Genomic DNA, 16,254 nt, shown 5'->3' with positions numbered 1-16,254 from the left:
AATCTGTAGGCGCACTATACAAATATAGTATAATAATAATATCTTCTCCTCTTCATTTCCTAATGCGCAATTCCTTAACATCACGACCCTCAAAGTATTACTGTTACTTTTCATCTGATTGCTCTTTAGTTTGTTCTTGTTTAGATCTTAAATTTGGATCAGATACTTCCGCTGTAATTTTCTAATCCGACTGTTTCAGATTCTCATTCTGCTGATGCCCAGCTATTGAATTGTCCTTGTGAGAGAAATCCATACAGTTGGCATGAGTCATCTTCTCAAATTAAGGGATTTCATTGAAACTGGATACACGCTTCAGAAACAACTTCCTTTTTATCCAATATAAAATCACCCGTAGTTAAAGGAACCGATTTAATTATATATGGATCCACATGGTCGAACAATAACAATCCATCTCCCCTGTTTAGCATGCCAACATTTTAGCTAAGTATTATGGCTTACTCCTACACTTTTCTCTCTAATAGTTTGGCCATGCTATATAGTTGGCCTTCCTTAGGTAGCTGGCCAACCCTGCCCTGAAGCATAATTCAGTAGGCCTATATGTTGTCTGTAAACTAAATAAAATACCTCAATCATCACTTTGTGAGCAAAAAGGAAAATGCTTTGCTAATACGAGCAAGGCTAAAAACACGTCTCTTGGGATGGATTTACTTTTGGGATATCTGTCTGGCTTTTGTAATAGTTGCAATTATGATCTAGACCTCTCCCCAATTGGCTGCTTAGTTTGTATCTTTTTTTCAACTTTTAGATTTTCTTATTCCTTTGCCAAAAGTCCAATAGCTTTACTGTGTTCTGTGGTTAAAGTGAATGAAATGTGTTTCTAATGATGTCATAAAAAGTGATTTTGTGGTTTTCAACAAAACAACTCTTGATTTACGCTCTTTTGATTAAGGTAAAATATTCTTTGTTCAGGGCAAACCACTGGGTGTTTTGGGCACTACAGCGTGATAGACCTATATAGAGCTCCTCACAAATGATTTATGAAAGAGTGTAGGTAACAGATAGCTCTGAAGAGCAACAAACCCAGTAATATGGAGCCACCCTATGCCTGACCATGGGGGCAAACAACTTTTGGAGAGCGCTCAGATAGCTACCCTACTGTAGAACAATTACCGCTAAGTAGGATGTTGCCAGAAATCTTGTCTGATTCTTAGTATTTGAAAGACACATGTGTTAGGTATTTTATAAATTTGCAATATGTTTCTGCAGTACTCAGTTGATAATGTACAGACATTGATGATTTTTCTTGCATTGCAGCTGAAGCTGTGGAATAAATACCGCATTTCCAACATTCCATCACTGATCTTTATTGAGGCTTCCACAGGGAAGACTGTATGCAGGAATGGTCTCCTGTTAATAAAAGATGACCCAGAAGGTGAGTACTTTTTAGCTGTTTATATTTTACCAGATGCAATGATGTCCATGTGAATGAGCATGCTGGCCATAGAGGGAATGAAACATAGCAAGATTTTCAACAGTTTTGTACTCCATATGGTTAATTTGTTTTTTAAAATGTATAGCTATTAAACGGAGTAAAATAATAAAGAAAAAACTCTCAACCATAGTCTGAAAGGGCAATAATAATGTGAGTTGGTGCATTGTTGTTAATGTTCTTTTGTACTTTGTCATGATTGATCACATCTTTACAATAACAATGAGGACAGCCATCAGATATTTTTAATCATTTGGTAGGCAGTTATTTTCACATGTTTGCCAACAGTATGGTGTATGCTGTTCAGTCCTTCCAGAGATCTTGGTGAACTTCAATTAACGGGCAATAAAAAATCATATTGTACAGTGTGTCCTGGTCTCCAGAAGCTGATATAGACCAGTACCAGTGCTGAGCTCCAGAGAATAGCTTGTAGATGTCACGGCAAAATGTTTTAAGTAACAAGTTTGGTATATACTTCTATCTTACCAATATCTTACAATCAAAACCCTCAGCCATGTTGAATGACTTACTGTTTTAATTGTAATCCTTTTTTGAAAAATCTAATCCAGGTATCTGTTTTTAGCAGACAAAATTGTGTTTATTGGGATTGTCCTTTTCTCAATTTGTGAGCCAAATGTAGTTAAGGAATTTGGTGGCATTCCTGCTGTGTATGATATACATATTGATGATGATTACGCTATGGGATTTTTGTTTTGGGGATATTAAATGTCCCAAGGGTCATTTTTTGGGGGAGGGGGGTTGGCAGTGGGTGTGGCTTAATATAATTTTCCATAGCTGTTGATAGGCCTGGATTTAGAACACAGTCACACTATTTTTATTTTAATGATCCTGTGGAATTAAAATTCTTGTACATCTTAAAAATAAGGCACTAGTGTAGTAAAGAAAGACATGTGGATCCAGGTCCCAGATAAAAACTATGCTTGAGAGGTCCTTGAGAGTTTTGCTGTTTATTGAAATAAAACATCGCCTGATCAAATATGAATGGGACATTATTAATCATTTCTGGGTAGGGCTCTGGTATATAAAATATATATGGATGTCCTAATAAACAGAAGATAACCTTATCTTTAAGTCTGTTTCTCCTCATCCGACACTGAATATGTCTATTCAGCTTTTCCTAAGAGGATAACTTGGCATTGGTCGGTATTCAGATATACATGCATTTTATTCAGTGACTATTTTTTTCAATCTGCGTAATGACCTTTCACAGGCAGAAAAATCACGACTTGCCCATAACTACCTGGGATTTGTAGCCAGGGTTTAGCTATTCACAGCGACAGTAGTGCCAGTTATTATGCATCCTGACCTATTGTTTATCACTAGACATAGTAGTGTATAAAGAACCAACACCCCTAAAGAACCCTGCTGGGCTGTGCTGTCATACGCAAATGGGCCTTACAAGTTGTATTCTAGCATTGAATTCATCAGGAATCTGTATTGACCTCAACACAATCCGCAAGACCCTAAATAAACAACACCTGCCGGTACCATATTCTGTACTTGCGAAGAAAAATCCATCTACGAATGTCATGGGTTGTTGACAACTGAGATTGTGTAAAATTGCTACCAAACTCACATTTAAGTACATGATCTGGCATTTTGATTTGTTAATTTCGCAATAACCTTATAGGTATGGAGTTCCCATGGGGTCCAAAACCTTTCTGTGAAGTTATTGCAGGACCTTTGCTCCGGAACAATGGCCAGACACAAGACAGCAGTACCTTGGAAGGATCATATGTTGGCATCTATTTTTCTGCACACTGGGTAGGTAAATACCAATACTTAAAAAAAAAATATATATATATATATATACAGGGGATTCGTTGTTTGTTAAGTTTCAGCGGATATCACATGCTTTTTATCATCCCTATATTAATCTTTACCATAGATGTCCCAGAACATGCCACTACTAGTTTATGTATGTAATCTGTGTGCTGGGTCTATAATATGAATATTCTGTACTCTGTGATGCTTTTTGTCATTACAATACCCAGGCAGCTTTCAGCTGCAATTAAACCACAACTCCCATTGTCTTCGTCTATCTACTGTGGATGAAAGTTAACTGAAGACCATGTATGTCGTAGTTTAGCAGTTACTGGAGAATTGGCCACTAATCTTGTTATATACTACTTGTTATGTCCTGTCTCTACCCCTTGTGTAGCGCAATGGAATATGATAGCCCTATATAAAGCAATAAATAATAATAATGTCCAGTCCTCCTTTACACGATAATACTCTGCAATGGTCCAATAGTATGTTTGTTTTTTGTGCATAATGTTTGGCATCATTTTATTTTCTTGCCTCTGTCACAGTGTCCTCCGTGCCGCAGTCTGACCAGGGTTTTGATAGAAACCTATCGGAAGATCAAGGAGTCTGGGCAAAAGTTTGAAATTGTATTAGTGAGTGCTGACAGGTATGTGTATGCTTATTACGCAGTTAAATGAAATGTGCAGTAAACACCGTGTCGTGTTTTGCAACCTTTCCAGCCTCCCGGGTCTGGCACTGCCGAACTGGGAAAATGACCTCACTGGTTTTGCATGTTCTGGCACAGCCCTGCTGCTTTGCGGTAGGTTCCTGTTAGGTCTTGTTTTATAATGTGTTTCTAACGCACTGTCGCTTGCCTCTGACTGTAAGCGCAGTTCTAGTGTTTGCCATTCAAATGTGTGCATCTCAAAGCTGTGTTTTGCACGTATGGCATTTAAATTTATGGCACGATAGATCGCATTGCTGAGCAGAATAGCAAACGGATAACATTCATTTATTTATTGAGTATTTGATTTGGCGTATCTGGTGAAGATGTCTTGTTTTGATCATAAAATCACAATACTAAGGTATCATTATATATCAAGCTACTTATTGGAATTAACAAGAATGAAACCTACAATAAAAGGTGCATTTTGTGAATAGCAGGGTTTCCACATAACTCTAAGTAGTAAACTTGCTACGGTTGAACTCATGAAACTACCTACAAGTGTTTGCCAGCCATGCTTCCAAGCCGTAGCGTAAGCTTGGCCAACTGCTGACACTCGCTATGTATTTGCATCATACGAAAGGCTTTGTTCCATGTAGACCTATCATCGTATTAAAGCTAACCATTTATTGCAGCAGCTTGCTCAGTCATAGAGTTGTGCTAACCATAGTTAACCAATGTAAAAGCACACACTTTGTTTTAGGGTGTTTTTATATTGGTTATTTACATCCTAACCCTTTTTTCTCTTTGGGGTCTCATGGGTTAGTACACCATATTTAGGAGCCCCCTTGGTCCTTGTAAGGTGGAGTATTGGTATATTATTGTGTTTTCACTTATGTAATGACATAGGTATTTAGCATGATCCTATGTACACTTGTAAATAAGCTCATATTCAGTGAATTATGCATCCACAAAAATGTAACAAAATAAATTTCACAAAGGATCCAAAATGTTTTTAACATAGTGCAGGTTAATAGGCTCCTGGTGATTGTCATAGGGTCAAAGGTCCCTCTCCTTGCAGATATCACATCTGCTTCTGAATGAAAGGAACCTGAAGGAGGGTACAGGGGTCATTGGCGCTGGGCTTCTCAAGCATGCCCATTCCCCTGCTGCATCTGGGTCAGTAGCAGGCCCTCTTGCCCCACAATTCACTGTGTATTAGTGAATTACAGAGCAGGTACTTAGGCCTCAACAAACTAAGCAAGCCATGGTAGCAACGATTCATTTCAAGAATGGCCTCTTCATACAGTATTGGAAAAAAGCATGGCATTTTGTTTTTTAAATGAAATTTAAACCCAACTTTATAAATTTAATAGCAGTTTGGACATGGTTTTTATTCTGTAGCAGCCTCTCCAAAAGCTTGATGGATTCACTTTAAAATAGTGCAGTTAATTTTTATTTGCCCCACAAGATGCTACGTGTATTTTCATCAAACCACCGGTAATATGTAACAACCGGCATTACTGAATTGTGTCCAGCATTTTAGTCTGGGGACAATAAACATCATTTTTGTTGATGATAGTTGGCAGGAGCTGAATAGGGCTGGGATGAATAACCCGTGAGGTAATTGACAGCTTTTCCAGGAATTGTTTGGAGTAAAAAAATATATGACAGTGAGTTAAGGTTATGATATATGAAGGCCATGTAATTTGGGTCAATTTATTTGAAAACAAAATATGGTGCCCTTTTTAACCTTTTTCCATTCCATGATACCAGAGCTTCAAAATGGTATTGCCGTTCAGTAATTTGATGGCGCCAGATTTTTCAAATGAACGTATAATAAATATTTTATACAATAAGAAGCAGTAACATCCAGTTCACCTGTTTTTATATCAACTAACCAAACTGTCAGAGGTAGGGTTCATTGTCTGACTTGTCATTGGGGCTTTCACAGTGAGATGGCTTATGTATAAAAGATGGATCCAATGCAAAGATCAAGGAGCAGCAACATTCTTAAGCAAGGCAGTAAACTAGATAATTCCGGAACATTCCCTGGGCAGCATGGAAACTAGGAGAATGCTGCTTGGATTGGCTGATTTCATTGGCTGATTTCTCCCATTTTTCCCACACAATAACCACAAATATGTAACATGTGTTGGTTTATAATTATTGCTGAAAATGTGCAGCACGCAGAATGTATGTGCCAGTGGTATGTGTTAAAATCCTTCATGTTTTGCTGAAGAACAGCACGTAAGTCCAACCTGGTTAATCGTGATGCTCTGAGTGCCTGTGTCAGGAGAGAGTGTATGTTCGCTGCTTTTAAGAAATCTGGGCATCAACGATCATGATGTGTATTTATTATTAATAATAATAATAATGTTTCAACACAGGTCTGAAGAATCTTTTAAACAGTATTTCAGTGAGATGCCGTGGCTGGCTGTACCCTACAGTGATGAGGCAAGGAGGTCAAGACTTAACCGACTGTATGGAATACAAGGTAAGAAGCATTGTGGTTTTGTCCAGTAAAAGCACAGTTCTTGTCAAATAGTTTAATCAACAAGAACATTATATTGGTTTATTTTGTAATTAATTTTGTACCAGAATCATTATTTCTACGTAATGGACACTGTGTACCATAAACGCCAAATGGGAACCGCCGTCATAGGTAGGCCGAAGTGAGGAAATAATTCATCAGTCTCGATGGTCTAAAACAAAGCTTGTAAAAATGTTTAAAAAAATCATCACAGACAGCTCTAGTAACTTTCCAGACATAAAACCGCTCTTGTTTCTTTGTGAATAGTGAATGTCAGTGCCTGGCATCTATAGAAACAGGGTTCAGCGTAGCGGCAGCAAAATGCACAATCACTATTCTCCCAGGCTTTTCCGAGTCACTGCTTTTTCTTACAAGTTTGATTACAGCTCTTATGTTTTCTGTTTCTTTTGTACATTTTAGCACTAGTTGGCTTGGCAACAGCAGTGATCAGTGACAAAACATAAAGGGAGAAGAAGGTTAATGAACTAAAACCACTGATGTGCAACCAGATCATGTCATCTTTAACCTCATTACCATGGCAGGTTGGCCGCATTTGGTTCTAATTACACTGCCATGGTCGTGAACAGTTTGAGTGCTAAAGAGATATGCCTTGTTACCTTTAGTTGGAAATAGGGGATGGATTTGGTGCTAAATTTGCTGAAGTATTAGTATTGTTTCATTCTTTAAATCATACTTGGATTAGAAAACTTAGTATTGAATTGTCTATTTTTACATGTTTTTGTGACATTATTTGCAATTTAACTCCATAAATGCAGAAATATGTTATACATTAGCGTTGATTAATACAGACTTCTGTTTTACATGGAAGGAAACTTTATTATTATTATTATTATTATTATTATTATTATTATTATTAGATGTAAAAGTCCAAAAATGTAAAGACATAATTGCAACAAGGTGAATTTTATCGGTTTTTTTTTTTGTTTCCTTGAATCAATGGTCACAAAGAGTCATATTGGGAAATTTTACGTTTTCCAGTGGGATAACTTTTTCTTGGGAAACTTATAATTCTGTTTTTAGAAGTGCTTATTTAAAGGAGAAATCTGATCACCCTTCAATAGTATTAGCTGTTGGGTTCCAGAGAACAGTATAGTACTCTTTTAATGTAGAAAGCAGACTTTAAACATGGAAATGGCCCATATAGTTTACATGTCCTGCACACCTGCTCAGCACCTGCAAGATGTTTTTTATTTTGTGGCTTCAATAACAGAATATAGAAAGTGTTGGCTTCTTAATACCTCCATGTAAAGGGAACACTGACTCCTAAAGTGTAGATGTCTTTCAGTAAGTAAAACTTGTAGGATATCATTCTGCTGATATTACATCAGCTTCTGAAAGTCGAAGGATGGCGATCAGTGCATGGGCATTGACGCTGGCCTTCTCCATACACAGAAAAAACACAGCAAATTAATAACGGCGCTCCGGCACTTTGATTCGCAGATATGGTGCCATGTACCTACCCAGCAATATGGCCTATTGTTTACATTTTGCCATCACACTTAAAAAGGTGTTTTCTTTTCTTTTTTATGTTATCTGTATCCAACTTGTGATTACATCCAGTGCAGGCTCTCCTTGTCGTTCTTACATTTTCCATATATTAAAAAGCCACGAGATGTCATAGATGTATTACAAAGACCAGGGTACACAATGGATTATTCCATAGCATTTTTTGATTGCATTTTGCAGTGATGAATAAGTTCATTGTGTTATCCATTGACTGTTAAAGTGTTTGCTGGTGACACATGGTGCATTTTGGCCAGTCTGCCGTGCTTCTGTTGCATATATAGAGAATGATTTGGCTCAGCACATACAGATATTAGTCATTTTGGGCTGTCTTGTCTCTCTTGGAATGCCAAGAATGTACAGAGAAGAGTTCATGAGAGGTTCCTTTTTTTACCCAAATGGTAGATGTTAGAAATCATACCCCAGATGTTAGATTTTTTTGGTTCTCTTTTTCACTGTATTATTAAAAATCTCCATTTTGTTGAGTGATGGTTAAGACAATCCAGTAAAACTAAGCATTTGCCAGTGAAGAATATTTACAGATCTTTTATTGATTGTACAGAGCATATAATTTCTATGTTGCACTTTTGGTTAGAACCTACTGTAATTTTATTTCAACAAGCAGCAATCGTCATTGTAGACTAGTATGTATATTTTTTTTAGCGTGATGCAAATCTGGTTTATATGACAGGCTTTTTTGTTAGCTTATGGTAAATCCTCCTTTAATATAGTGGTAGACAACTTGTGTCATATCGCTACATACATAAACTATAGTTTTTGTGCATATGTAGGCAGACCGACCCTCTTGCATTTGTACCAAGTATTGCAGTCAAAGCAAGTACCGTATTTGCTCGATTATAAGACGAGGTTTTTTCCAGAGCAAATGCTCTGAAAAATACCCCTCGTCTTATAATCGGGGTCGTCTTCTAATCAGACCCCAAAAAAATGGCTGGGGCCATGCTGCTTACCGGTCGCGAGCAGCGTCTCTTCCGTTAGAAGCAGGAGGACAGGAAGCTTGTAGCTTCCTCACAGAACTCTATCTCCCCCTCCCTCCTCTGGGGGCGGGGCCAGAGAAGTTGCTGGTACAGCCGGTCCCCTGCAGAAGTCTTCGAGTGAGAGATCTGCAGTTCAGGTAAGGGGGTGGGGGAGGGTTTTTGGGTAAGTATGTGTGATTAATGTGTGAAGTATGTGTGATTAATGGAATGAATGAGTATTTAAATGTTTGTGAATGTGTGTTTGTGTGTGATAGCATGGATGTGTAAGGGGGGTGGGGGTTGTAGCATGGCATAGGGAGGCTGTAATCCCACTACTATCATCCCCAGGTTCCAGCATGTACTGGCTGCCTTGGCTTGATAGGAGTGTGATTGCTGTTAGCAGCAATCACACTCCTATCAAGCCAAGGCAGCCAGTACATGCTGGGTTAAAAGGCATATCATGGGGCTGAGTGGCATATAGGGGGTTAAAATGCATTTCTGGACCTCCAGAAATGCATTTTAACCCCCTATATGCCACTCAGCCCCATGATATGCATATATACCTCCAGAAATGCATTTTAACCCCTATATGCCACTCAGCCCCATGATATGCCTTTTAACCCCCTACATGCCAGAGTGGCATATAGGGGTATAAGGCATATCATGGGGCAGAGTGGCAAATAGGGGGGGTATAAAGCATTTCTGGGGGCAGAGTGGCATAACTTGGGGGGGGCAGGTTGGCAAATAAAAGGAAATTTAAAAAATATATTTACATGAATTAATATTTACTGGTAAAACTTTTTTTCCTATAGGGTCGTCTTATATTCAGGCTTTTTGTTTTTTTCCTAAATTAATATTTTGATTTTGGGGGGTCGTCTTATAATCGGGGTCGTCTTATAATCGAGCAAATACGGTAATTGGTCTGAGAGGATTTTGTTCATCAAATGTTTATATTATCGTTATCCAGTCTACAAAATTGCAGCCAAAGAGTGTTAGAGAAGTAATCACCGTATTTGCCCGGTTATAAGACAACCCCCCCAAAATGTGAATATTAAGAAAAAGATGAAAAAGCCTGAATATAAGACGACCCTATAACAAAAGTTTAATTAGTAAATATTAATTCACATGTAAACTATTTCATGTTTGATAAAAACTATGATTGAAAAAAATGCATTTTTTGCTTTTATTTCCTTTTATTTGCCAACCTGCCCCCAGTTACTCCATATACCCCCCCAATTTGCCACTTTGCCCCCCCTGATATGCCTTATACATCCCAATATGCCACTCTGCCCCCTGATATGCCTAATACCACGTATATGCCACTCTGGCCCCTGATATGCCTTATTCCCCCCCCTATTTCCCGATGCATCCTTAGACTTGTTCCTCGTTGTCCAGACTGCCTGGTGTCAAGTGGGGGCAGCCAGTGAATGTCTGTGATTTGCGCGTAGACAACCTCCGCTGCTACCTGGGACTTCTATGGCTGAGCACCGGAAGGTCACGTTACGCCGGTGCGCGTCACAGAAGCCCTATAATTTAGGTGTTGTTTTAAGATAATGGTTTGACGTGTATTTGAATAAAGACGCACCAACTTGGAAGTTTAGATATCTGCTGCAGACCATGGGAAATTTCCCATTCCCATTGAGATTGATGTGTAAAACATGAGACCCTGGTGCAGGCCCTGACATTTCAGGAACTACAGGCACTGTAGCTGTTGCTGAATGCATTGCCAAAGATAGCCAAATTAGTTTAGATTGCAGGGGTGGCAGACGATTTATGCAGAGGCTTTTGTGCTGACAATAGTTAAGAGTAAGCCATGAACATTTTTTGACATGTTGTTAGGAACAGTGTTTGTATAGTGCTTTTTTATATGAGGATTAGGGATGGTTACTATAGCGGGAAGTAAAGATTAGCAGGGAGCAGCTTTGCTGTAGCTCACTACAATGTATTCGGGAAGTTCTGGAGATCACACCGTAAGCTCCTGGCATGAAATGCTGAACAGAGAAGCGTCTGCTCTGAATCAGGACAGTGTTTACAGAGTTCCACTTGTATATGTTGGTTCACCGCATGTTTATAATGAGAACAAGCTCTGTGTCATTCTCACACTCCAGTACATTAAATAAAGAGCACCAAGTCTTTTGTAAATTGTTCATTCTTTTAAGCAAGTTAATATACTCAATCCAGCTGCATGAGACTAAAAGCAAAGACCTATTTCAAAACCACTACTATAATGTGATGTTAATACCCACAAATTGTTGTCTTTATGTATGTGTATATATATATATATATATATATATATATAATGTATGTATAAGTGTAATATTTATATATAACCGATAGACACTACATCTCTCCAGCCACACACATTGAGCCACAGAACACATGCTTGCATCGTAAACAAAGGTTTACTGCTTTGCAGGCATCGCTGGACAATGACAGCCTTCAATAAACAATACAAGCTTGCTAGGGCTGCAGCCACTGGCGGACCAATGTTTTCTCCCAGTCCAGGGTGGATTTGGTTCCGCTACCCCATACTGATGTCTGCTTTTTATTTGTTTACCCAATACTTTTTTCTCCTTTCGGAATGTTTACTCTCTCGCCCAAACGTAAGAGTTTTGGTAATCTCCCAAAAAAAGAGGTAAATAGGGGTAGCTTGTTGCCGTACATTTTTTTTCATTTACATCCCGAGAGATAAGTATTTTAATACATATGACGTTGGCAACTTTTCACTGTGGTATTATGAAGATGTACAAGAGCACCATCCATTAACATTTTTTTTTGTTATGCAGGTATCCCAAACCTCATCATCTTGGACCCCAAGGGAGAGGTCATCACACGACAAGGAAGAGTGGAAGTATTGCATGATGTTGATTGCAAAGAGTTTCCTTGGCACCCAAAGCCTGTTGTGGAGCTCACGGACCTAAATGCTGTGCAGCTGAATGAAGGCCCATGCCTTGTCCTGTTTGTAGGTATGGATAATGTGCCACGGTTCCTGAAGTGTGAGGGGATGATGATCTTGGCCATGATGATGATGCCATGAACATACCCAAATGTTCTGCTTAGGTTAGGTGATAAGAACTGTGAACATACATTTAACATTATATCAACATTCAAACTCATCTTTTTTTCTCTTGTGATGGGATTGCTGTTTTCAACAATTACGCATGTCTACTCCTTTCTTGTCCATTTTTCATTATATGAAGATAATTAGATGATTCTGTAATAGGTTTTACCACCACGGTAGAGATCTACACTAGTAGAAGAAAAATGTTTATAGTAACAGTAGATTTTGGTTCCTATAATAAAGAACAGTTGCTTGTGTTTTGGTGTTTAGTGATGTATGGAAGGATAATTGTGTGAGGAGGGTTGTGAAGATCAGGGGGGTAGAGGAGGGAGGGAGTATAAGAAACATGCGGAGTAGGCTAAAATAGCCTTTAAAATGGCAACAAAGGGCTTCAGTTCACCATATAGATTATTTTTTTTTAATATGGCAAAAAAAATATGCTTTGTGCAAGAGACCTATTGGCAGGGTAACCCAATATCTCTACGGAGATGTAAAAAAATTCCTGTATTAATATATATCCAGCGCATTAGAAGGAAAAAAGGTGTAGCAACCTTTTATATATAATAATATCAAATTTGAACCAATATTTGAATATGGAAGGTTGGAAATTAAGTTTTTTTTTATAAATTAGTCAATATATGTAGAATTCCTAAATAAAGTACAAGAAGATATAGAAAGGTGTGGTGAGGGTACGTTTAATGTAGAAGGTGACTTTAAACGTATGCCAGATTTAAAATTAGATAAAGAAATAAATGGGGAAAATAAAAATCTTACCTCATTATTGACTTAAAAAATAAAACATGTCAAATAGTAGAGGGTGAAAAGGGCTTCTGTTCACCCCAAGAAACTAGATGGAAATGTAATAAATTATTTAAAATAGAAAAAAAAACTGCTTGCATTTGGTCACCCAGTTCTTGAATTTGACCAGATCTACTTGCAGAAAAGTAATGTCTAGTACTGTCTGTACTACCCAAATGTGTGTCCTCTGCAAATCCATGACTTTCAATACCCCATGATAATTAATAAAAAATATTAATATACTATGAGTCAGACTCCTTTTATAAAGCCAAAAGCAAGGATTCCTCCAGTAAAAACAATATATGTGTAATGATACAGAGAAAGCAATATCCATGTTTGAGCCCTGGGGAGGTCATAGGAGCAGAAGATCACTTTCTCGGTATTGTTACACGATAAAAAGTATTAAATAACAGTGGACCTAGAACAGATCCCTGAGGAACTCCACTTACAAAAATCTTGCAGTAACATATATAATTAACTAATACATAGCTATACTTTTTATGTGAAATTTAGTGTAGATGAAACATCCCAGTACTTTTCAAGTTCTAAAATGCAGCATTGACATATTATTAACCTGATTATAAACCTCCCACTTAAATTTGGAAGCCCCTGCTAATTTTCAATAAGTTTGGTAAAGTATATTATGTGCTAGCTACCCTCGGCTTCTTTGTCAGAAATGCATGGCAATGATGACCGTTTGTCTTTTAGATTCTGAAGATGATGGTGAGTCAGAAGCAGCAAAACAGCTTATCCAACCCATAGCGGAGAAAATTATAGCACAATATAAAGCCAAAGAAGAGGAATCACCACTACTGTTCTTTGTTGCAGGAGAGGTGAGTCCAAAACATTTGCGGAGGTCTGTCTCTGCTAAACCTTCTATTTCCAGAAGCACAGATCTCTCTTCTTGCCCCCATTGATTAAAAACATAACTGTATGTAGAATATAATATCAATGAATGGACATGTAATTGAGCAATAACCAGCTATTGTACTTATTCCACTGCCCCCAAGAACCTTACATAATAAACCACATGAACGGCAGCGGCGTGTGCAGTGCTTTTTGACACTTGCAAGAATTGAGATCTTATCATAGCATAGTAGTTTGTAGGTTTTTTATTTTTTATTTTTTTTATTAAGACTGGTTCTGGTTACTCTCGTCTGTGCAGGAGATACACATGCTAGTGCTGCGTGTGTATGCAGATATAGATCTCTAAGGTAGTGAGGCTTCAGAGTTGCTCAAACAGAAATGGTTAGCTGTAAAATATACATTATTCACAATACAAGCAGAGGCACGCCTATTTTATAGACATTTTCACTTATATATTAGTGTGATTTGTAGTCTGTATTGGCCTCAGCTGGGTAATTATAATCCCAGCCTGTCTAGCCGCTACCCATCGTATGTCCATTTATAACTCACAGACAAATATATGGATTTTCTGGTCCAGATGTTCAGCTTTACTCACTAAGTACTATCTTAGTAACATCGATCTGATGACAGAGAAGGGATGAGATCATATTTTTCTGGAATTAAAAACTCAAGGGACACATTTGTATCGCCAATACAGCTAAGAAAAAAGCACAATTTTGCAAACACTTAAATTTTCTTAGTACTTTTGTCATATAAAGTGACGTGCTCAGGATGTGATTGATGAATGCTCATCTTATTTTTACAGTTTATAGTAACACAACATGCTTTTTCAGGCAGTCCTTACTTAGTTTGGAGGGTACGTATGTACCACTCATGTATTTCACTGTTGACTGAGCCAAGTCACCAACACCAGTAAGAAGTACAAAAACATAATTATTAATGTGTGTTCCTAGCCTGTTTCTGGTTTGTTTGCCTGACCTTAGAATCGGTGGGTACTAAACCCTATTGTCATCTAGTGGGCATGTGAAAGGATATTGTTTTAAGGTGAGCTTGATGTGAAGACGGTGTACTTTCTCATATGCCAATTGGTCATTTTTCATAAACACTTTGAAACGTATTTAGCAGTGTTTGCTAAAAGAAGTTGAGAGAATCATCGATTATGTCATCTATGTACAGTCTTGTCTTGTGCACACCCTGCTACTGGGTTCCAAAACTTTTTGTTTTTGTAAACAGCTGTTTACCTAGCTGTCTGCCAGTATCGGCAAAAATGTGTAATTGTTGCTTTAACCTTGACCGGTTTCCCATGAAATTGATACTTTATCCGTTTTGCTTAAGACTGATTCTGTTCTCCGGGGAATGTAAAAATGTCAGAACGTTCCGCTGCATTGTTAAACCTCAGATCCTTACTTTTGATAGTATTCCTTTCTTTTCTTAGCATTTATCCTCTGGCATTAGTTATGTCCAGAAATTAACGTACTTTTTTTTCTGGTATTTTATCAATTTTCCTGCAAACAATCTGACATGCTGAGCAGCTATGTTCGAGATTAAAAGGAAATGTAACTTTTGATTTTCAACAGATCTTACTACACAAGTTTAATGATATCAGACCATGTTGAAATATGAATTTTTATTAAACCTGTGAATATTTAGCATTCCTGGGTTGGTTCAAGGATCTCCATACATTCAAAAAACGTGTCACTTTGGGACCCTTGGTGTCACACTGAGCTGGGGGAGCCAAGGTCCAATCACAGTGCAAATAAAATAAGCTGAAATGTTTTTTTGGCACTTCATTTTGTTTTGTTTGGAAAAGACCATTAGAAGGCTTGTGTCCAATGGTTGCCCAGAGTTGAAGAGACACAATAGGAAACTTGACTCCGTCCCACTGTGTGAAATAGAGGAACGGAGGTCCATTGGGAGTTTGTTGTATTTTTTCTGGAACACATTCCCCTTTCTGCGTTGCTACATTTATTAAATGTGAAATTAAAAGCAAATCTGGAGTCATGTTACAACTATAAAAAAACAGCCATGGTTATGAGTGCATAGTTCATAATAAAGTACCTTAGCTCCACATGTGACAGCACTGCTGGTCAGCGGGAGCTGGCAGTCTCATCGGTGTCCTATGTATGTGATGCTGCAAACACACATTCAGATGCACAATCCCCATAACTGGAAGATGTATAAGTAGGGCTCACTTTCATTATTGGTTCCTTGTTCTGCTTAACATAGAGGTATTTTGGTGGTCTAAAGTGCAGCCATACAAATCATGGGCAAATGGGAAATAGGTACCATTTCTGCCATTCCTACTTCTTAAATTGCATCATCAGCATCTTAAACGCATACACTTGGGTTTCAAAAACTACAAAGAGACCTTTTCTTGTTTCAAAGTTTAAATCTACTATTCCCCATGCAACCACAGGACATGATAATTATGTTTTCATTTAGTGCAAAAATGTAATATAAGGATGTTTTTTTGTCGGTTACACTACCGGAGAGGTGGGTCAGAATGTACTTTAAACCTCCTTTTCCAGGCCTGCAATCTATCATGTTATTCAGTAAGGAAAAGGGTGCTCCAGTATTTTTCCCATCTGGTTCTTTTCAGCTGCACAGTCCAACTTA

General features: G+C 38.0%; 1 protein-coding gene across 1 annotated transcript in view; it reads left to right on the top strand.

Moving 5' to 3' along the window:
- The window catches only part of NXN (nucleoredoxin), a 52,629-nt gene that overhangs the window by 34,571 nt on the left and 1,804 nt on the right, over positions 1–16,254 (top strand). Inside the window, exons 2-7 of the mRNA XM_053454854.1 lie at positions 1,276–1,393; positions 3,102–3,235; positions 3,784–3,884; positions 6,272–6,378; positions 11,699–11,878; positions 13,480–13,604. Of these exons, the coding sequence (XP_053310829.1) occupies positions 1,276–1,393; positions 3,102–3,235; positions 3,784–3,884; positions 6,272–6,378; positions 11,699–11,878; positions 13,480–13,604 (765 nt within the window). The remainder of the gene's footprint in view (positions 1–1,275; positions 1,394–3,101; positions 3,236–3,783; positions 3,885–6,271; positions 6,379–11,698; positions 11,879–13,479; positions 13,605–16,254) is intronic.

The sequence above is a fragment of the Spea bombifrons genome, chromosome 2 (genome assembly GCF_027358695.1).
Source record: "Spea bombifrons isolate aSpeBom1 chromosome 2, aSpeBom1.2.pri, whole genome shotgun sequence".
Taxonomy (NCBI): Eukaryota; Metazoa; Chordata; class Amphibia; order Anura; family Pelobatidae; genus Spea; species Spea bombifrons.
The sequence above is the reverse complement of the archived record's forward strand: the minus strand, read 5'-3'. Positions and strand labels throughout refer to the sequence as shown.